At 28.4% G+C, this 25,299-nt stretch overlaps 1 protein-coding gene across 2 annotated transcripts in view; it reads right to left on the bottom strand.

Moving 5' to 3' along the window:
• Positions 1-25,299, bottom strand: part of LOC118202418 (phosphatidylinositol 3-kinase regulatory subunit alpha-like) — a 313,423-nt gene that overhangs the window by 287,787 nt on the left and 337 nt on the right. For both annotated transcript variants that reach the window (XM_085825402.1, XM_085825403.1), the window contains exons 2-3: positions 20,625-21,178; positions 16,756-16,857 (exon numbers count right to left, since the gene is read on the bottom strand). In XM_085825402.1, the coding sequence (XP_085681528.1) occupies positions 16,756-16,857; positions 20,625-20,952 (430 nt within the window). In that variant the 5' untranslated portion in view covers positions 20,953-21,178. The remainder of the gene's footprint in view (positions 1-16,755; positions 16,858-20,624; positions 21,179-25,299) is intronic.

The raw sequence follows: 25,299 nt of genomic DNA, 5'->3' as shown, positions 1-25,299 counted from the left end.
AAAAATCTAAAATTCAACTTTACGGACTTTTCTACTCATACTTACAAAACAATTATTAAACAAATTTTGACGACGTTTTGGGCACTTTTTGAGTTTACTATTTTTAAAGAATAATTGATTTAAAAATTTAATTAAAGTTTTACACTGAATGATATTCTTTATTACCATTTTTGTTTCAAAAGACTCATAATTTACTTAAATTTCATTTTAATTTAGTAAAATAATATTTTTCTTTGTCAAAATTAAAATTTTCATAGAAGTATATACAATTTTTTCGTTTGGTTTCAAAATTCCATCTTTTGTTCCAATTTTTAGCCTTAAGAGCATTTCTCACCAAGGTATTTTAGTTTTGCCAGTGAAGCCAAAATGGCAAACGTAAAAAGACGATCTTCATAGTTTCAATCGTGTTCTAAGGAAAAAGCTTGAAGTTTTTAATTGCTTCTTGTGAGTTTAAATTAAGTCTTTTCATGAAAATTTTATAATTTCACTTACATTTTAAATTCTTTGGATTGTATGCTATTTATTTAAAGGTAAATTTTGATATGAATTTTTCACTGAAGTATTTTATTATTTCACTTACGTTTTCATTTTTTAACTAGAATTATCTTTATTTAAGGTACAGGATTCTAATTAGAATTTTTTTTTTCTTTCCTTGCTTTGAAGAGCGGCCAGAATTTTTGGGTAAACTGTTATTATTAGAGTACATTGAAATGGTTCACCAGTTAATTTTGGATACAGAAAAGCATGGATTTTTGTGGAAAGAAGATTTCAGTATTCCTCCTGAAGAAGTGGCATTGAAGTTGATTGAATTCCTCCTCTTCTATTATGTTTGTTTTTCTTTAAATTTTATTAATTTTTAAATTGGAGTATTACTTGTTTGAAAAGTTTTGGTTTTAACTTTTTTTAAATTCTTTATTGCATTTATAGGAATATTTGAAATTTATTAATTATGAATTTCAATTTTTGGTCTTAGTGAAAAATTAGTTCTAAATTTCTTACTTTATGACTTTACTGATAATTTTTCAGCAGTTTAATGTGGGAAAATACAATGCATGTTTATATTTTTTTTTAAATTTTTGTTGATATATATACAGTATATTGATGTAAGTAATTGCATTCATTTATTTATGCTTTGGCATTTATGGATTTTTCATAGTTTCATGTATTTTTATTTATCTGATACATTTTCCATGGCATAGAAAAATGTGTAATTGCTAATGATTCATGACAGCAACGTGGATAAATGACAAACCATTATCTCATGAGAGATGTGAAGTGGCATGCTGCATGATCATAGGTCAAAACTCGAATAACTGACTTCTATCCAGGAGGTTGGACCAAAGAATGAACTTTGGCTATATGATCACAGAGGAGGTGTGACATCTAGTCATGTTGATGGTCAGGAGTGATAGGAATGGCTGTTAAAAGAATAAATAACACTAGCAATTCAGTCAGGGACAGCAACTCTCTCAGAACCATACATTTTAGAATTAACAGAAAAAAATTGAGGATTTTTCTCCCTTCAGGAAAGAAAAAAAAATAAAAACGAATTAAATATTAAATAAAGTCTTTAAGTACTTAGATAAACTATGTTCTAGCAAAAAGAAGTTAAGTGCAGTAAACCGGCTCTAGGTTGTTGACGACTGCTAACATCAGACTGCAAAATAATCATAATCCATTAGATGAATTGGGTCGTCATTAATTTTACCTATGTTGTTAAAGAATGTTTCAAAAATTTCTGCAAGCATATATTAACCTTGTCAATACCGAGTTCCTCATGAAGAGATTGTTTTTTAATAAACCATCTGCTTTTGCTAATTTCCAGAACAGTAACTTGAAGCTGCTTAATTTTACATGCATAACCTCAGATGGGATATGTGTATGTGATAATGGGATGCAACATTGTCTTGTAAATTAGTAACTTATTATCTAAAAAGAGAACTAAGTTTTGGTCACTTAATAGGTTAAATTTAGCTTCAGACGACTGAAACTTGGAAAATTATTTAATTTTATTGGCCCATACTGCAATTGGGCAAATTTCTGATATGCTTGGAATGTGGCCAGTAACACCCATGATCTTTAAGGAAGGAAAAAGCCATAACACTTGTCAAGCTGGTCAGAGATGAGTCATATTTTCCATCCATTAATCTTGTAACTACCACGAGGAGTGCCGAAGATCTTATATAGTGAGAACAGTTTCTTGTTTTAGTCTTTCCAAGTCAGTATAGTTTCTTGTTTGGTACTGACATGTCAATAGTGACGGCAATGCCTGATCATTGTTGCATACCTAAGTGTAATTCTGATTATGCCTGAAACTAAAAATTACATGCATACAAATTTCAAACGGATGATGTGAAAAAGCAGTTGTGGTCCCATAAGATTCCTCAAATGAATTCCATTCTATCTAAATGAAGTGTCATTTGTGAAAAGCATTTCCGTAAAGATATTATCGTGCACAATGTATTCATAGATAAAGATGAGGCAATTTTAAGAATTCCGAAAAAAAAAAGCCCAATGTTAAAAAATGATGCATTTTCATGCACATTTAACAGCTGTCAATATATAGGACTGAAACTCCATCAGCAGTCAGAAGAGGTAGAACGGAAAAAGAGGAAGAAATATTCATATTTTTCACCAAATAAATAAATAAATAAATAAATAAAATAATTTGATATGTTAATAATAAATACTAACATCAAAATTAGAGGAACAATTAAAAAAATACAAAATTCATGGTCTATAAAAATTATGATGAACTATTTGTTATACTTTTGTTTTTGTCCAGCTACGTGCATTCAAAAGTGCTTAAATATAAATAAAGAAGTGAATGCTGAAATATTTTATGATAACAAGCCTGTTCATATGGATAAAGTAACGTAAATATGTAATGAAATGCCATAGAACACACTGCGAAATGGATTTCAGAATGTATTAACTTTCATGAAAAGATTTGATACAGAACGAGAACATTGTATAGGAGTATAATGATGGCCAATTTGTTTTGGAGCAAAGGAAACTGTTCGAAAAATCTTGCAAAAAGGAAAGGTACAGCAGTTATCTGACGGCATTTGCATACTCTTTTTATATATGAAATCTAAAGATGTTATAAAGCAGTTCTTGCAAGCAATTAGGTAAAGATGTTTGTTATCTGTAAGGTATTTGAAAAGACTGACTTCATGTTTGAAATTAAATCAAATAATGACTGACAAATAATGTTTCTTAAAAAGTAAATGAAATGCACTTTCAACCAAAGAACACACTGTGAACCTTCTCATTGACTAAATTCCTATAAAACCAAAAATATTACACAAAGGTAAAGCACTTTCTGGTTTTGCTCAAAATTAAGTCAGCGTAAAAGTGAAAACAATGCAAGTTTTTATGGAATGCTCATTACTTTCAAAATACAATGAAATTATAGCACTGGTACCAGTACTTAAAATGACTGCTGAAGATTTACCTTATTTAACAACGCAAGCTTTGCATTACGCAAGCACGCAAATATTAATGTTGCATGTTTGATAGCAGACAATAATAGAATTAACCGAAACATGTTTTCTAAGTTGTCATGCTTGCAGAGTTTAAGTAGTAATTTTTATGTAGCTGATTCAGCTGATGAATCCAAAAAAAGTTATTTGTAATATTTGATTCCACTAATATGTTAAAATCTGTTCACAATAATTCGTTAAATTAATTTAGAGAAAAAATTTATTTTCCCTAAATTCGAAATTCTAAAGGAAATATCAAAAGTTGATTATTCTCTTTTGGAAAAAGTATTTAACACTTAAAGAGACAAAGTTGCAAAGATAAAGTATAAACTAAATTTTAATGCTGTGTATCCTACGAACACTGAAAACCAAACCATTAGTTTTAAAAATTTTTTATGCTGTCCAACTGGGATAGTGTTTAGTGACTCTGTGACTCTAACTGCCGCACTAAAGGGCTTGGGTTCGAATCCCTGAGGAGGCATAGATGTTTGTAAATGTACAGTATCTGTGCAGCATGAGGATAAATGTGTCGAGCTGAAAGGTGCAAAAACTGACTTAATTCACTATTATGCTAAGCTTCAAATGTACACAAATATAGCTGCTATAGAAAAAAAATCTGATGTGAGCACCACGACTTCCTTGTACAGAATATTAAATTATATGCATTTTTTTTCTGTATTTCATTTAAACGAGTTGAATTGAATTAAATCTACTTAAAATGAATTCTTTAAAATAAATAATAATAATAATAATAATAATAATAAATAAACTCTTTAAAACTCACGATATTTATTTACCATAGCGACACTCTGGCGCTAGGTTCACTTAACAGCAGTACATTCGTTTTATAACTCAGAATGCACAAAAATTATATCATCTGAAGAATTATATAATCGTTGCCACATGTTCTGTTCAAATACTATAATAAATCTAAAACAATGTATAAAAGAAATTAAACAAATAAGAAAGAGTTTTTCACAGACAATTAATTCAGTGCCATTTACCTAATGTGTATGTGCTACTTGAAAACATTCTCCTCTGTCCAAGACAAACTGATGGCATTATTTGCTGCTAATAGGAAACACTTATTTCCTCGAATTTTATTAGAGATATATTTCTCATTCAATTAATTCTCTTCTCAGTTTACGACAAGGTAAAAATACATAAAACCTCAAAATACCTTTATCAAAATATCTTTATTAAAAATTGAAAAGTATAGGGGAAAAAATAAAACACCAAATACAATTAAAACAATAAAAAAAAACATAATTTTTACAATTAAAATTAGAGTTTCTATGCAAAAACAAGAAATTCGGCTAGCAGGCAACAAGGCAGATTTTTCAGTGCACAAAAATGAAAAGTTAATTTTGGTCCCACTCGGCCAAAAAGACACTGAAGGTGCAGAAACTGAATTCACTATTTGGCTAAGTTTCTAATGTAAACAAATATGGCTGCTGAGATGAACAAAAATTAGGCTTAGCTGCACTTAAACAACTTTTAAATTGTTGATAATTCTACTAATATTGTATGCAGATTAACTAAAGCCGTAAGAAACTTAACTGGAAGTTAAGAAAAACATAATCCAATCATTTTTAAAGCAAAAAATGCACAATTTACCAACATATAAGAATAAAAAAAAACTGAGCTCACAGAGCCAAGTAACAGAGTGGGTATGATATACATATATATTTACATACTTTTAGTGTGACTGATTGCAACCAAAAAGGGAGGTGCACAACTACATGCTACAGCAGTCTTATATACAAGATTTCAAAGTTCTGAAGGTACTCATTTTTGAGTTATGGAGATACATACATACAGACAGACATCACAAAAAATCTCTTCTAAATCCATTTTAAATCAGTCCTTTATCTGTCCTTACGTACAGATGTCATGCAAATACATCATTAAATTGCATTCAGTAGTGGTCAAAATAGATAGTTTCGTTGAAATATGACACCTGAAAATTTTCGCAATTACAATATTTAGTTTACTTCGTAGCAGGAAGTAAAAAAATCTGATTCACTTAACAATTTTGACAAGCCTGAGTATTTAAAATTGTAATCAATTAAAAAATTGTCAGCAACAATTTTTAATTTTCGACAATGCTATATTCACCATGAGAAAGTGATTTTCAAAAGAAAACCATAGGTTGTAAGTTTTTTGTAAATACAAACTCAGAAGATACAGCACAACAGGGAACTTATGCTAAATTACATTATAAGAAATTAAACCATTAAAAAGAAAAGAAAAGAAATATACAGAAAATATATGGCGAAAGCCTGATAATCCCATTCACTTGGGATTATAGCTATGTTGCATTATTAAATATACTGGAATATTGAATTAAAATTGTAATTCTGCATTATGAGGAATTCCCTACAATAATTCTGCAGACATATTTAAAGTTTTATGGCAGGGATGGGCCAACTACGACCTGCAGAGAGAATTTTAATTTACTGGTCCATGGCAAATTAAAAGAAATATATATTTATATACTATATATCAATCTCCTTTTCTACTTTGTTTAAATATATTTTTTCCCTTCCCTTTTTTCAAAGGACTGATGATCTTTTTACTTTCTCTATTTTTGTTCTACAAAAGATAAATCAAGGGAAATAGCAAGTACAGACAGCGTTCAATAGGTAAAGTGTTAAAAGAGGAAGTTCTTTATTGATTATAGCTGTAGATTGGCGCCTGCAAGCATTATATCTTTCTCGGGTAGCAGACATACGGGGATCCAATATAGGTGAATTAGACCTCATATGTGGTAGACTGCACATTTTAAGCTCCAACCAGCAGCTTTTTCTTTTGGCGCAAGTTCTAATATTATTGATTGTTGAAAGGTTGCGGATATATAGCATCAATGTAAATATGATGAAGTTATTAAAAGTATAGCGTAGCCAGTGCTTCTTTGGGTTATTCATAAATACCCCAAAATGACTACTAAAAAACATAAAGTTCATTCAGAGTGCCATGCTTTTAATGATGAATGGACCTGGAAATATTTTTTTACAGTTGTAAAAGATAAACCAGTGTTTCTCATCTGCAACGAAGCTGAAGCAATCTTCAAAGAATATAACATTTACTGTCATTTAACATCTAAGCATAAGAATTCCAATTACGAAACAACGTCTGAATATGAAAGAACACAAAATGCAGAAATACTTTGTAAAAAATTATCAGGCTGACAAAATTTTTTCAAAAAGGTAAACAGCATCCAAGAAGCAGCTACACATGCAAGTTACATTGTAGCATAGAATATTGCTAATAATTATAAAGCTCTCAGTGATGGAGAGTTCATTAAATGATGCATGCTCCAAGTCTGTGCTGTTTTACGTCCAGACAAAAAATAATTTTGAGACTGTAAGCTTATCTCGAAAAACGGTGACTTCTAGAATCTAAGACATCGATAAAAATTTGACATCACAATTAGAGTCAGATTAGCCAGTTTTAATTTTGCTCCATAGCTATGGATGAAAGCACTGATATAAATGATACGGCTCAATTACTATTTATTTATAAGAGGTGTTCATGAGGACTTTGAAATTGCCGAGGAACTGCTGTGCATGCGTTCTTTAAAGGGAACTACAACAGGATGTGATATTTTTCGTGAATATCAGGAAAGGCTTTTAACTTTGAAAATGCCTATAATAAATATATGTAATATTACCACCGAAGCACCAAATATCAAGAGGAAAAAAATCTGGATTTCTTGGAATCTTTAATCAAAAGTATCCTGGGGAACAATGTTGTTTTTCTACATTGTGTTATAATCAAGATGCTATGTGTGAATCTGCATTGAATACGAAACCTGTGCTTGATGCAGTCGTGAAGCTTGTAAATACTATTCAATCTTGTGAGCTTATTGACAATTTCGAGAATTTCTTCAGTTCGACAAATCTGAATACTCTAATGCACTTTTGCCTGATGTTACATGAAAGTAATGCGGCTTAGTGCAGGATGTGTTTTCGAGCGAGTTTCGCAGCTGAAAGACGACATTGTGTCATTCTTCTATGAGAAACTGTGTTTTTCAGAGTGTGAAATGTTAAAAGATACAGAATGGATTTCAGACTTTGCATTTTTCTTTGTCATATGAACAACTGGAATCTGAAGATGCAAGGGAAAAATGAATTTATCGACGATATCTGGGCCCATCTCAAAGCTTTTAATGATATTTTTACCATGCCATTTAACGTACATTGTGAAGCAGTGAGGTCAGATTTGCAGCTTGAATTAATTGAGTTGCAATCTAACAATCATCTCAAGCAGTTGTTTCTAAATATGCCAAAGTTAGAGTTTTACAAATCATTATCGAAAGTAAGGTTCCCAAATTTAATATCTCATGCACAGAAAATCAGTGCTTTGTTTGCTTCATCTTATATATGTGAACAAGTGTTTTCAACTATGAACCTTAGCAAGAATTATTTTAGAAGTAAATTGACAGATGAACATTTAGCCTCGTTTCTTAGAATCAGTAGATCTCACTTCTAACCTCAATATAAGGAACTTTTAAAAATGAAATCGCATTTTCCTTCATCTCATATTTATTTTGAGATATAGGAAATAATGAATATAATTGTTAAAAAGAATGCTTGAAAGAAAAAAATTGCCAATTTTCAGTAGATAATATTGTAGTAATCTTGTGAAATAAATTAGGGAGAGTAAGCAAGCTGCTATGAATTTCTTCTAGTAATAAAGTAGTATAAATGTTCTCAAAATTGTAGCATTGGATATGTTCTATTTTAAGTGAATTTAAGGTTTTAAGAATTTGTTCGTTGCTTGATATCATCCAGTTGCAATGCTGACCTTTAAAATCAAAATTATTGATAATGTCTCGAATGAGATGAAGTTTTTGCGCAAAGAGATAATCTATTTCCTTTAAATAACTTCTGGTACTGTTGGCTATGTATCTGAATTTAACAGGAGTCTTATGAAACTTTGAAAGTGCATAGAGATTAACAAGCCTGTTATTAAATTTCTTGGGACGGATTTCAAGTCTTTTATGAAGTGCATGAAATTCACTGAAAAGTATTTTAGTGCTGGTAGAGACTTTTTGATAAGTGCAAGTGCTATGTAATTCCTTATGCAGAATGTCATAATATATATATATATATATATATATATATATATTTTTTTCCAAATGACACTGAAATTATTACTATTTTCAATTTTGGTGATGATAAAGTTTTCTTGTAATTTATTAATTTGAGATTCTAGATGCCTTTGATTGTAGATATGACTGAAACTAGGTAACTTAAAAAGCATAAGTTTAAAATCTTTAATAAGAGTTGCTTTCCATTCAAAACATGTTGTTGTGGGCAAGTTGATGCTATTACTAGCCAAAATAATGAATTTATCAAGATCATTGCTGAACAATAGTGTTTATTAAGACTGAAAGTCGGGCAAAATTTGGTACCTAGTTGCACGAGTTCTCGCAGTTGCACATCTTCAACGATATTGAGATCTCCTATGATAATATGTTGGTGAAAAGGATCTACAGATTTATTGTAAACAGGAAGCTGGCAATTTCATAGGCTATCATCTATTACATTGTGGTGGTTAATTATCATGTTACCTAAAGTCTTTTCAAATTTAAAACAGGGTGTAACCTGAAGCCGTTGGTCAGGGAGCAATTGTTGACATTTTTTAACATGCATGGAATTTTTAAATGATCATAAAAAGGGTGCTTGAATTATACTGTACAAAAAATGTTTTTGCTAAAAAAATTACTATTCTTTAATTTAAAATTGCAAAAGCATAAGTTTTAAGTTTATCAACTATTAGATCTTTGGCTATTTGGTTACATTGAGATTGTTGATTAAGTATTTGAATAAGATTCCATAAGGTTACATTTTTAAAGGTATGCAAAAGGTCAATGGCATTTTTTGTGAAAGTTTTCTTTCCAAGGAAGAAATTCAGATTTTGAATAATTAATTCCAGATCTTGTGTGGAAAAAATTTTTTGTGGTTAGAATTTCCTCCTTTTGTTCCTCCAGGAGTAACAGTACTAAAAAATCTGAATTGTCTATATATAGATTCTTCTGCCTGTCTATCGGTGGTATTGTTAAGATTGGCGTTAAGTGCGTAAGGATAAAGTGACTTTTTTGAAGTATGTAGATAGATTCTTTAAAGAGTCTCAATTTTAAGTCAGGTCATATCAAGCACACTTACTTCAATGTTATCAAAATTATATATTTGAAAATGCTCAAGAATTGCAGTACGGTGTTTTTCATTTGTGATTAAAAAATACTGTTACACTATAATATCATCATAATAACAGTAATGTAATATTATCTTGTTAAAAAAGCACATAACTAATCTTATATAACTTATTATATAATACTTATATATTATATAACTTAACTTACATATAATAAACTTATATATTATATAACTTAACTATTAAAAATAGTATAAGTATAAAAATATTTTGTAAGCAGTTATCATGGTACTTACGTATTATCACAACCAGATTGGCGCTATTTGTAAGTTTGAGTAAAAAAGTATGAATAGAAAGAAAATGTACATTTATTAATTACAGATAATTTTTAATACAGTTTTTTATATTATTTTGTTTTAAAATATAAAATAGCAATTAAACCCTTCCGGTTTGGAATTTGAATAAGTTGCAGAATTATTTTTTCGGCGGAAACCTTTTGGCTATTGCTTTTAGCACTGATTGAAAACCGTATTTGCCATAACCATGTACACGTCGACTTATTTTTACTTAAAAAAACATCCCAGAATTGCACAAAAATGTGTTTTTCATTTGTGATTAAAAATTCTGTTACACTATAATATCATCATAATAACAGTAATGTAGCATTATCTTGTTAAAAAGTCTTAGCACATAACTAATCTTATATAACTTATTATATAATACTTATATATTATATAACTTAACTTACATATAATAAACTTATATATTATATAACTTAACTATTAAAAATAGTATAAGTATAAAAATATTTTGTAAGCAGTTATCATGGTACTTACGTATTATCACAACCAGATTGGCGCTATTTGTAAGTTTGAGTAAAAACGTATGAATAGAAAGAAAATGTACATTTATTAATTACAGATAATTTTTAATACAGTTTTTTATATTATTTTGTTTTAAAATATAAAATAGCAATTAAACCCTTCTGGTTTGGAATTTGAATAAGTTGCAGAATTATTTTTTCGGCAGAAATCTTTTGGCTATTGCTTTTAGCACTGATTGAAAACCGTATTTGCCATAACCATGTACATGTCGACTTATTTTTACTTAAAAAAACATCCCAGAATTGCAAAAAAATGGCATTGCGCACACTCTTGACTTTATCCATGTACACTGCTATTTTCTCATAAATTACAAAAATTTGCACGAAAATGCAGGAAAATTTTGTGAATCTCCACATACTCTTTTTACAAAACTACGTATAACACGTAGGGTTGCCGTAAGTAGGGTCGCCAAATTTGGCAATTTATGCGAATTTTGGCCTGGTTGCATTAATACGTAAGTACCGTTATCATTTCAATCAAATAACAAAGTTTGAAATTCAATGATATTTCTATTATATCTATATGATATTTCTATAAGTATCATTTATTATATCAAATGATCACAATCATTACTATTAATAAGTCTCATTTATTATATCAAATAATCACTGATTTTTAAAACTTGCATCTCTCTTACTGTTCAAAAATTTTATCATTTAATAATTTACTAGTAATAAATAATGAATCACTTTGAAAGATACAGTGACCATTTATTTTCATGGGAACTCATGAAAATACAAAGTCACCGTTTTTCAAACAGAGTCATTATTTTACCTCCTTAAAAATTATGAAGAGCCTTTTTTAATTTAAACTAGTGACATCAATATTTTATTTAAAATAAAATATATTAAACTACCAATAATTAGTTTAAAATCATAATCACAATATAAATCAAAATAATTAGCAAAAGTATCATAAAAGTATCAAAAAGTTTGTATTTTATAGCTTTATAATCATTTTAAATATATATATATATATATATCTTTTGAGAATTTCAATTTCTGGTCTTCATGAAACATTAATTCTAAATTTCTTATTTTATGTCTTTAATGATATATATATATACATATATAAGAATAAATTGAGTTCAATTAAAAAAATTAAATTTAAATACATATTTAATTAAATATTCTTTGTGCCATTGCTGCAAGGAATGAAATTTAAATTTAAACAAATTTAAATTCTTAACAAATACGTATAAAAGTAAAAAAGTAAAAAAGCAAATTTAAATTCTAAAAAAAGAAAAAAGCCAAAATAATTTAAAATAATTTAAAAATATGGAAACATGTAAAAGATTTAATTCTTGAACTAATCTACAATATCATTTAAATTCAGAAGCATAAGCAAATCAAGTGCAAAATCTATCCATGAAAATAAATCTACTAATTTAATAAATTAAAATTAAATTAAAACAGTTTTTTTTTAAAAATGCATATTGAATGATTGTAGACAGACTTATCAAGGGAATGTTGCCTCCAAACCTAACTCTCCAATCATTCAATTCGTGTTTCGTCATTCATGCAGGCAAGGGTAAAAGTCAAAACCAAAAGTAATTCCAATAAAGTGGTATCCTTAGAAATTTACATTTAGGTATTAACATTTAAGAATTAAAGTTCAAAAAGGAAAATACTAATTAAGTTTTTTGAGAAACAAGCAAGTAAAGTCAAGGGGTTTTTATCCGCAGAGAACCCATTGGCGCTTCGGGAAAGAACCCGTTGGCGCTGTTGCATTTTTACTCGCCAAGCTCCGATGAGCCGAGCCGTAAACATGGTTTTTAGTGTATGTAAATTCAAGTTAGCAGACAATGGTAGTAAAAATTCCCAGATAATAAGTGTGTAGATGTAAAACTAACAGGTTAAACGTGATATACGAAAATAAATTTGTATTAAATTCAAGTTAGCACAGAAAACAGTGTATTAAGCATAACGGGAAATAGAAATTCATTTAAAAAAATAAAAATTAGTATTCTTATACTTACGTTTACGTTATACTTATATGTATTTTCTGTAATTCATATAGAATACTAATATTTCTTTTACAAGTGTCATTTTTCATTATTAAGTACTTGGCCTGTTGATTGATGTATTTTGGTAAGAGCCATGCCCATGTAATAAATTAATGAATGCATGACCTTCAATACATCCATTTTACATAGTTTTCAGTATTGTTTTTTTTTTTTTTTTTTTTTTTTTTTTTTTTTTTCAAGTTACTTGCATACAGCTTAAAGCATTTTACGTTGCAACAAATACCTGTCCTTTTTCATGATATATTTCACAATACAAATAACCTTCAACAGTAATGAAATTTTCTTCAGTAGCATTGTTAAGTTAATAAAACTAGAACTTTATACATTTTAAAATTATTTTAGGATTTGGAAACCTCATGGTTCTGCGTGCTTACAACTGTTAATAATTAAGAACATAACGTGAACAGCATGTTACAAATTAGCATTCACCCCTCCCGCCATATTTTCTTCCTTTGATCCCGAACTGACGAGCCGAGAACCGGCATCTTTCCATGAAAACTTCTTTAATTATGCGAAAATATTTCTATCTATTCATTGTTAAAAAATTCAGAAAAAATAACAATAAATAAGAGAACAATAATATAAATCTCCAAATGCGAACAACGACAACCTTCGCACAAGCGAATAGGATGAATTAGCTAGGTTACCAGGTTTGAACTATTATCGCCAAAGTTGGCGATGTTTACATTTACCGGATTCTCTGCGGAAGTGCTTCCAAGTCAAGAATTAAACTTTTTCTTAAAAAATTAAATTTTTTATAAAATAATAAAAATCTAGAAACCAATGTATTTTAGAAATCCTTGTCTACAGAAACTTCCCCTACACGAATATGCATATCAATAAAAAGAAACTATAAAAGAACTATAGATAATCCATATAAACCAATAAGAAACAAAAAGAACTAATTCACAATTTTTAAAATAAATATATATTTAAAAATATAATTTCATATTTAGAAAATACTTAGATACTACATAAAAAATTTTAAAAAATTTTTAAAAAAAATACTTCAAAGTACTAGTAAATAGTAAGTTTTAATTCTAACTTACCTACTATATGAGTGTTGGGGTCTGCAAAAGTGTTGCAAAAGTGAAGTAAGTGTGTTCTTCAAATTATATAGATGGCGCTTATGTAGGTAAAGTTGAGTGTCAAGCTGCTATCTTTGTTATAGCAAAAAATTTTTTGTAAATATTAATATTAATTAAATTAAATTAAATTAAAAATCCTAAAGGTAGTAATATCAATTATTTAGAGAGTTAAGTAACTGAGCTAATCAAAAGATGTATGTTTGCTTGAAGGAAATTAAAGTGGTATGTGAAAAAAATGTAAACTGTTTGTAAATTGAAATGTGTGTTCAGTTGAAAATATGTGAAAATTGTTAAAAAAATTTAAGTGAAAGATATTTTTTGTGAAAATTGCAAAAAATTAAAGTAATTAAGAAAAACTGAAATGTTTTAATATTAAAGTTTTAAAGTAAAATTTCCCAAAATTTTTTGAAATGAAGTCCTTAAAAAACCTCTAAAAATTCCCAGAAATTTCTCAAAATTTCTTTAGGAAGTTAAATAAAACTTAAATTTGATGAAAGAAAATATTAAAAGTTTAATGAACTTGATTTAATTGGTATATCAAAACTTAACTAAATACTGGCTAAAGTATGGAAAATTAGAAGAAGATTAAAATCTTCACTCAATTCAGGCTATAATTGAGACTTTTGAAAAGAGTTGGCCCTTTATTAGTAAAAGGAAAGAAGTATCCAGTATTGATTAAATATACATATTTACAAAATATTTACAATAAAAATTTACAATAATTTCTCTACTCTTTTATATCCTTCATTACCCTCCATTTAAGGTTTAAGGTAATGTTATCATATCCAAAAGAGCCAAAAAATTATAAAGTAAAGTCAAGGCCTGCCTTTTTAATATATAAATTAATAAATTTTGGTGGTACTTGGTTATCAACTTGTACATTAATTAGTTTTATGATTTCTTCCTTTAAATCGTCATTTTCAGTACATATATTTTTTATTCTGATAATTTGGCTATGAAATGTGTTTTCTATTACTTTTCTAGAGATATTAGAGTTCCAATTAATTAGTTTAATAGTAGAAAAATGGAAATTCCTTCTTTTATCAAATAATTTAATTTTGTTGTGTTTAATAATTTGCAGGTCTAGGAATTCAATAGTATCTTGATTCGTATTCATTTTATTAAGTGTTAAACTATTTGGGTAAATTTTGAATTTCTCAAAAGTAGAATTATTATTGAAAGTTATAATATCATCTATGTATCTAAAAGTATGAGCAAATAGCTTTAATTCATTTTTATTTAAACTGAGTTGGAATTTATATTCAAATGTAAAAAGAAATAGGTTACAAATTTGTGTACAACTGTTTGTTCCCATAGGAATTCCTCTAACTTGCTGAAAGATATTTATTAGAACAAGTTTCTGGATTATCTCCCAGGAAAAGAAAAGAAATTAGGAAGCTCAATAGAAAGTGAACTTTAATGCTAGTGTAGTAAATATTTTGTTTAGTATTGTCTACAGCAAGCAAAAGATTTTTTAATTTAATGTAAATTTATTGACTTTGCAAGGGGAACAAACCAATTTCCAATCAGTTAACAATAATTAATACAAGCAAATATGTTTCGTCGTCTTAATATGCAAGAACCAATTGTAACATACCAAGGTGAGAAGATATTGAGCCAAAACTGATTCAAAGTACTAGTTAAGAACAAATCTTAAGAATATATTTAAGTATTTAAGTATCATTTTATTAAATTAAGAAATTTATCAGTTTGATTCAAAGTACACGTCAAGAACAAAGCTTTAATTATTTAAATAAAGATTTAAATATTCTTGCATAAAATGATCATTTCCCAAAACATTCACTGCTTTTCATAGTAAAACAATGTAAAAACTACATAAACAAAAAAGGAAGATTTATATAGTATATACATATAAGTAATGTGAATTACACTTAATAATTAAAAATATTACTTATTGAGTTCATAATATTGTTTGTAAGGTATTCAACTGTTACATTTTAAAATTAATCTTTGTTGTACACAAATTAAGACTCATCTTGGATGTCTATATCAGCGATCGGCAACCGATGGTCCAAGAAAACTTTTTGATGGTCCGCAGAAAAATTGGGACATTCTTTATATTTTATGAAGATTCAGTTTAATACCAAAAAATAAGTTATTGTCAATAACTAAAGAAATGGACAAACTTTCATTAACTTAATACAAAGCAATTACCTGCTAACAGTGTGTCTACAGCAAAGCAGCTCATGTTGCTGTTAAGCAAAACAAATACCGCTGCAACCACTGCTCAAGTGAAAAATGCAAGATGGATAATTCATTGTTTGAAAGATTTAAAAAGTGAAATGACATTTATTGCAGATAAAGGCATAAGATAGCTGCCAATATTAATAACGATTATGCTTAAAAATTGTTGAGGAATTTAAGAACTTTGAAAAGGAATAAAACATTTACATCTTATTTTATTAAATCATATTATTAAATTTTTAATAATGTGCAAGTGATATCTTCCAAAAGAAAATGCTTAAGAAAATCTACATTTAAAAAAAGAGAGAGAGAGAAAGAAAGAAAGAAATTAGACCAAGAAGACAAACTTATACTCTTATCGTATACTTGATTATACTATTACAATGCTGATGCTAGTGAGAACCTAAAATATAACGTAACAGCAACTTTATAATACTGCAAAATCAGCATAGCACATCAACAATTTCTCTGTTATAGTAATGTTTGCCTATAGCTTAAAATGACACTACAGAAGCCTTTTCTGTCAAGACCACAATAATAAATAGACTTAATGTTATTAAAGTTTTAATAAAGCTTGAGAATTACAAATAGTAATCTGAATGTAATTTAGACACACTAAACATTATAAACTAATAAATAATTCCAACTAATAAAATCACAGACAAAGATGATATTTCTTTAACTTAATATATACCATACAATGCAGTCAATGTTAGCAAAATATTTCATAATAAAAAGAGAATGATATAAATCCTGATTTGAACTAAATCTACTTAAAAAAAATAATAATAATTTTAACTGCCTAGATTTGGTTGTGAATGTGACATTTATAATTTCTTCCATTTTGCAATTTATTCAGATAAAACAATTCATGATATGTGTAACTTAAAATAATTTATACTCACAATGCCTGCATAGCACTGGAGTTAGAAAGTAGACATTCACAAGGCTGTGTTGATAAAATGGCCGTCTAATCAAACTGGCACTAGCAGCAGCAGCAGCTACAGCTATGAAATAAAACATAGCAATTAATTTTTTTTTTCATTAGTTACATTTTGTATTAGTTAACAATTCTGTCTTTGAAAAAAAGAACCTTAATTAAGAATTTCCATAAGAATTCACAGATGAAATGCCACTGAATAGAATCCAAATTTCATAATTATTTGGGGAATAAATGTGTAATATCCATAACTATGATAAAATTATATTTTTAATTTGGTCTTTCTCTACTGCTTTAAAAAACCTTTCCAGCTCTGTAACTTATTTTCGAGTCTTTTTTTTTTTTTTTTTTTTTTTTTTTTTTTTTTCTAATTTTTAATAAATTAACTATTTTTTCTACTTTTCAACTTCACATATAAAATTTGATCTAAGTTTATTCTTGTTGAACAAAAAATTCTTCCTAAGTTGGAAAGCATACACACACAGTATATCAAATGACTGCTTAAATGCTGAAAATTATTTCTTAAAGTACTGAAAGTGTATTAGGTATAGGTTTCACTATTATTTCTTTAAAAATAATAATAATTAATTAATTAAAAAAGAAAAAGAATGCAATTATTTTCTAGCTACTTTTCATTTGGTAAATACAGAAATATCTCATCTACAAGCTTATTCAAAAAATGGGAATTCATAAAGTAAAGTATAATCATTAACTGAAATTTTGTCTCAGAAATCATGCTGTAATGATAAGCTATCAAGCGATCATTTTATGTTAGATGGAAAAATTTTGACAGTTTAAAGTTTTAAAACAGAACTTAATTCTTAAAAGATTCATTCGTAATCCTGAGGTTTCAAAAACCAAAAGTTTGTAAACAACAGAACGACTGTATATTTTAAAATATAACAACATTACAGCAATGATTATTTCTTTATCAATTATAATATCATTTTAATTGCGTGATTTAAAATATATCATTTTATTAAATTATTAATCAATTTTTACATAGTCCTTTGCTATAATATATATTGAAAGTACCTTTTAAATTTATTTGAATCTGTGTAGTACTGCAATCAAATAGTCTACTATTATATCTTATATTAATATATATGGGTATATATTATTATTATAGTTTATATTAATAAAAAGAATATTATGAGCATTATGATTAATTAATTTTAAATCTGCATAAATTAATAGTTCAGCTTTATATATATAAGATTAAATAACCATTAATATTTTTTTCATATTTAAACAAGAAAACATTGATAACAGATCTACTTCATAAATATAAATGCATAAATATATGTTATCAGATTAGTTAAAAAAGTATTCAGAAAAATATGGTCGCTTATTTTCAGACACTATAATCAATTCAGATTAATAAATTGCAATAAATGTTAAAATTCGCAAAAAGAATCAATTTAAATTTGATTAGCTCCATTATCTATTTATTACTGCAATATAAAATAGGATGGCTTCGTAAGATGAAGAAGTTGATTATCATTTTGTAATGAATAAAAAAAAACTGCAAGAAATTTCAAAAATTCAAAATGTAAGTAAAAAATAATTGGCAAAGACAGAATTTAACTCATTGCCTATATTTTAATACTATTTATATACCTCCAAAAAAATATCAATAACAGTATCAACTGAAATTGTGGTAAGGATGGAGGATCTTAAAAATTATAGCAGGAATTTTAAAAACCCTTTAAGTCAAGTCTACTTAATCTAACTGTAACTAAATCTATAAAACCACCTCAATTATAAGCAAAGCAGTGCAAAATTTAGGTGGAATTTAGGATAGGAAGAGGATAAAATATTTATATATGAACTCATTAACATAACATGCCTGATAAAATACAATCCTCTTCTCTAAATTACTCATTATTTGATGTCTATCAATCTGGTACTTTTCTGTTGCATACCTGCCATGCATTTTGGCAGGATTTTCATTGTTAATTATTTTTAGTTATAAGAATAGTTTATAGATGGCCCATATGCATACAAGATATTTTTCTGTTACAAACACATACCAAAATGCATGACAGGTGCATAGCAGAAAAGTGCCATCAATTCTAACATATAAATTTGAATTACACCATCACACAGCATAAAAAAGTAGTAATTCTCTTGTACAGTCAAAAGTTGTTAATCCGGACTCGTCGGGACTTCGGCGATTCCGGATTATCGATTTTTCCGGATTATAGATCATCAGTTTAAATCTCGTAAGATGGCATGCAGAAATTCTAAAATTAAAAATATGAAACCGTAATTTATGAAATAAAGAACAATTATGATCTAAAGGGTATCAAAATTTACAAAAAAAAAAAGCTTAATATTTATTTGTTTACTTAATTAAACATTTCTTTCAATGTAAGTTGTTTAAGTTGCTTCGTTTTTTATGTGATAATACATTCTCTTTAATTCTATAAACAGACATAATTTCTTGTTCAGTTACAAAGTTCCGCTGTTCAAGTCCTATAATTGCTGTGTCGAGAATACCGACTAATTTGTCAATCGAAATTTTTTCGTTTTCACTAACGTCTCTGTCACCTTCTTCATGTCTTTATCCATTTTTTGCAGCAATTCCACTTTTTGTTGGACATCGAAACATACTTTCGTTTTGTAGATCCTTTGGAAGTTCCAGCATCGGAAATTCTATTTGACATAATCGAAAGTTCAAGTTTACTTTTATAAAATTGCTCTTACAGTCTGCAAAAAATAATCAGCGGGATCCAATTCGAAGATTAAGGAACAACGCAATCATTAACATTAACTGAAATAGATAATTAGATAATTTTAGCTTACACCGTTTGTTATACATTAAACGCGCAGGCGAAAACGTATTCTGCACTTGCGCACACGCATATGCGCAGTAGTCAAGGTCTTACGCGCACGCGTAAAATGCCTGTGCGTATGTGCCAATGCGGCACATGCGCAGAAAGTTTTTAGCTTTGAGGTCCGGATTATAGATCATTCCGGATCATGGGTGTCCGAATTAACGACTTTTGAATGTATAATTAGTGAAACATTTTTTTACAATATTTAATGATTTTGAAAAATTTCAGACATGATTTAAAATTATTCCCGCAATAATCTACAGTAGCATCCTGCGCACTGAATGATTTACATAATAAACAGTATTCTGTCATCGGGATCAGATTCAGAAAGGTATGCATGTATGTATGAATATATGTATGCATGTGTATATGTACATATGTATGTATGTGTGTGTATACACACATCTGCACATACATACATACTCACATTTCTGAATATATGTGCATATACATTTCCGAATCTGCTCCCAATAATAGAAGAGTACATAATAGGCAGCATCATGGAACAGATTATATCTAGTATGCGAGGCATTATATATATTTAATTTTATCTGAAATGAATATCCATAACAATATTTTATTAATGAGATTTCAATAAATTTATTTCACAGTTTTATTACATTAAAGATTCCAAAGCAAATGCTTAAAAACCTGAGAAATGTTCCATCTAAGTTACTGTCCATGAAATCCAAATACTTAATCACAACAGTAATTAATGAGTTATTATTTTTTTAAATGCTATATTTTTTGACATATTATGAGAATGGCGGTTTTCCTCATTTTAAATATAGTTTTTTATTTAAATACAATGGAATGCTTAGATAAAATAAGAAGGTGCACAGAATATTTTAAAAGACCAAAAATTATCTATTCTGGCTCAAAACTTAAATGAATCAAACATGCATTTAACACAAAAGTATTGAAATTCAATTAAAAAAGTTACAAAACAGAAATTTTTTATTTGGAAAATATCCATAACTATTAAATTTAGTACCTGGAGATCCAACATAACCTGAATCATTATTTTCTTCAATATTTCTTGTCACTGGTTCAGGTCGAGGAACTGGTCTTTGGGGTACTGGAGTCGGTGGAGCCAATACCTCAGTTCTAAGGTATTCAACGAATGTTCCTGGAAAATATCCACATTCATTTGTTCTCTGATTTCTGCCAAGAATCCAGCCTTCAGGGTTTTCTTCTGTTCCTTCCAATGTAAACTGGAAAGGTTTCTTAACTTCGAGGACATCACCAACTTCTAGTGATATCTCCGAGTCATCCCCTTTTACATACTTATACTGAGAACGATAGAATGCTATCTCACCCATAACATCAATCTATGCTTTGGTAATTTTTTTAAGCACAACAGATTACATAGGTGGTGGTTTATGACACTGGAATAAGTACCTCCAATTCATCTCAGCACACAAACAAATTTCAGCTGATTGTCCTTATAAAAGAATATAAAACAGGGAACAGTACATATGTAGACTGCAACTGCTTGAAGTATTGCATATTTGGTATCCAGTATTACTTACTGCAGTATTCCAAATCCTAAGAAAAAAAGAAACAATAATACTAAGGGTTACAAATTTTCTGAAAAAGAAGCCACACAGAATAAATATAAGAATAATAAACTCCGTTAGCATTTACTAGCAATGATTTAAAAAAAAGGACTATAATTATTTTATGAAATTTTTATACCTCTCTTATGAACTACATTTGTAAAGAAAAACTGTACATTTTAATATACATTTAAGTTGTATTTTAAAAGACTAGAAATTTTGTATGAATATTCAGACTCGGTAAGTCCTTTACAAATTATGTAGACTCAGTACTTGGTTAAAGACTTAACAAATCTACCTTCCACTTTTCCCCATAATACTTATATTAAATTTAATAGAAATTATGATTAGACAAATGGTTCAGTTCTCGGCTGGATTGAAGTTGAAGGAACAATTCCTTTGAATGCATTTAAAAAAATTTGGATATTCCATTTATACTATAATATTTGTTAAAATATTTTATGTTATTCAAGGCAAGAATTATTAAAGGAAATGAAAAAACAAAAAAAAGAACATTCAAATGTTGGATAAAAGTATATTCAAACAAAAATCTTGAAAATATTTTGGATTTTCTTTAAAATTTGATAGAGTTTTAGTGAAAGAATCAAATTTTTTTCTGTATAGGACAACCTGTATCAAACAATTTTCTCTAGAAAGATACATCTGTCATCTTGTTACTTCCAGCATAAAACATACTTTGCTTACTGGCTCATTCGACCGTGGTTTTCCCCCTCCCCCCAATGAACACAGGAAATGTGTCTGTTAGATTATGATTTCAGCAAACAAAGAACAAAACAATAGTACATTAGAACCTTTTCACTGGCAATACTTATTTTAATATGTACAACCAGAGTACAAAAAATTATGGGTATTTAGTGTGGTACAGCAATGCTTTCTGTGGCTATCTGCCTAAGAGGAGAGGTACTTTCATGGACGAAAGTTTTCCAACTTGAAAGCTAAGAAAATAACTAAATGATTAAATAAAACAAGGCAATATGTATTATATAAACACAGTACTTCAAGAAAGGATCCAAGATAAACTGGTACTTATAGAATTAAAAAGTGGCATCCCCTCCAAGTGCATCTCTGTGAAAACTGTGATGTGGCATACGTTTCTATATACTACAGAATGCTGATTATGTACATTTGATGAACTGACAAACTGAATACAACATAACAATTTCAGTTATTGCTAGAATATTACACTGAAGGTACAGCATTTCCAGCCGATTAAAGTAATACTACAAAGCACACAATGATGCTAATATTCTCACAAATGTTTCCTACTAAAAGAAAAACACGAGGTAGACAGCAAAATGGGAAATTTGGACTTTAGAACAACTTCATCATGCAAGTTTAATGGCAAATACTAATTGTGGTATAACAAGTACAGAAAGTGCATGATCAGAAAATTTGGCAAATCATAGCCCACTACAAAAGAGCAAACAATGAATGTCAGAAATCTGGATGCATTAAAGCAGAAATTACATAACTTAGCTCCCAAAACTAAGCTTGCTTTTCCAATTACTCATTCTGTTTTTAATCCATGTACAAAGTAAAATGATAATACATATTAGATACATAAAAGATAAATGCATTGAAAGGCTTAGAAATGTCAGGTGTCCTATAAAAGCACAAATTTAATATGTATGTCCAAAAAATATTTTTAAAAAATGGAAAATATTTTAAATATTTACAGGTAAATATTCTGATTGCAAATGAAAAATAAAGTATCGCATATGTCCCCTATGACTGATTCTGCAGCATATCACTCTCTCGATGAAATTCATAATAAATAATTTTTTCACATATCTACCTATCAATGTGATTAATGACACATTCCATTTCCTCTAAGTTTTTTGTTGCTCCACTTTAAAGTCAAGCTTTTTGAGGCTTGCAATAATACTGCCATACAAAATAGTGATGTTTTTAGCAATCCAACTAAATCATGACCCGGTGATTTAATGACTGCTGTTGAATCTGTGTTTTCAAATTTCTTTACCTATCTATGATTTGCTGTTCCATCAGGTGCATTTTCATATTAAAAGATTGCATGAAGCTTCCTAAAAGTTTGTGCTTAATACATGTCATTCTTGTAATGAGTTTTCACAATCAAAATTCTTTGTACTTTTGTATAGCACTCCATGTTGACTAAGCTGAAACAAAACTGGAACAAACAAAAAAAAAAATTGCTTTGAACTTTTGTATAGCACTCCATGTTGACTAAGCTGTAACAAAACTGGAACAACAACAAAAAAAAAAAAAAAAAAAAAAATTGCTGGTGTTACCCGGTCAAATCAAACATAACATTCCTCAATCAGAACATTTACCTGTTATAGGTATGGAAAAATATTTTCCATTTTCTAAGAATAGCATTCTTTCAAGCATATTAAATCTGGTGCTTTTGTTGGGACACTATATAAAACATTAAACAGGCTTAAAAGATATACTTTGCTGCATTTTGCAGATGGCCATTATTTGGCCTGTTTAATATACTAATTAACTATTTGTTACAACTTCATGCATTAATATGCCATCAACCATATTCTCAATATTCCCCAGATTTCATTATATTATGGAATATTTCATCTCATACAAATTTATAATAAAATTAATTTTAATATGATACATAATGTCTGTTTGCAGTGTACTTTATAAGGATAATAATAATAATTTAATTGCAGCAAAAATGTCGACATTTAAAAGCAATGATGAGTCTTTATCATACATATATGATACAGCATGATTTTTCAGTTAATCATCTGTGAAAAAACATAAATACAACATTCAATCAACTGCACTGAATTTTTATTTTTATGCACTGTTCTTTTTGAATTTACTGAACGTACCCCTATGGAAAAATTATTACTTTCTGATTATACACATAATGCTAGTTTCAACATTTGCTAGAATTGCCATATTTTTTATATACTTTCAAATATGCATGAGATAATTGCTAATCCATACATGTGTGTACCTAAATGTCATAAAAATAACCAAACAGTTGGTAACTTTTCATGAAAGAAGGGATAATCAGAAAATATCAAAAAAAAAATGCTTGATGATTAAAATATTTCACAGTTTTATATTACAAATGCTATATTTAACAAATCAAATTTCATAAAGAGAAAAAATTTCAAACTATATAAAAATAAAACACTTGTTTAAAAGTTAATGAGCCCTTTCATGATACGAATCTTACACTGATAGAATTCAAATTTTTTTTAATCATATGCTATAAAAATCCTTTTATCTCACTGCACAATATTTTCATCAGTTGGAATTTATACATAGTCTAAAACAATGATTACTAAACAGAGATTTATTAAATATCAGAAGTTTTATTAGCTATACTAATATATTATTAGCTATTTATTAGTTTATTATTGCGGCTAATCCAACATATTTCACTTAATCAGAGACAAGCCCAAGGATTTTATTGTGGCAAGGAGTGCACCAACTACATCTGTCACTGGCATAAGCCTTAAGAATCATATACGTGACAGTATAACTTTCAGGAGTTCCACTCCAATTTCGAAAGAGAGCACTTTTTGGGATGGGGATTATGATCTCCAACCCCTTTTTTTATGCCACCAAACCACTCAAGAGACCTTTTGGCTGATCATATATTTTGATTGCTCCATACTGTAAAAGTACAAATGCCTTGGGTTTGAAATTGAACCCAAATAACGATACAGCAGCCAGGACCTCAAACTGATCGGGGCATCATTCAACAGTTTAAATATATCAAGTAATATAAAACTACCTATACCATAAATATACCATATATGAATACATTAAATACCAGAATTTTAGATTTCTTAAAATAATCAGCGAAACGACTTTAAAAAATCCACCAATTACTTTATTAGGCAAAAACATTTCATGGAGAAAATGATGCTTTCACGGAGGATTTTTATACAAAAGAAACTAGCTTACATTTGCCTTTCACATGCGAAAAAAAAAAAAAAAAAAAAAGGAAATTCAAACTCCTGGCCGGGCGTCAAACCCAAAAAGAATAATCTTTATTCCACTTAATTATCAATTCTCCACCGGACTTCATATGTTCATATATTTTATATTATTATTTCTGAATCGTAAGGTTATGTA

This window comes from Stegodyphus dumicola, chromosome 10 (assembly GCF_044657685.1).
Source record: "Stegodyphus dumicola isolate Sdum_Otavi_A_Nest chromosome 10, ASM4465768v1".
NCBI classification, from domain to species: domain Eukaryota; kingdom Metazoa; phylum Arthropoda; class Arachnida; order Araneae; family Eresidae; genus Stegodyphus; species Stegodyphus dumicola.
Note: the sequence above shows the minus strand (reverse complement) of the source record. Positions and strands in the feature narration are given on the sequence as shown.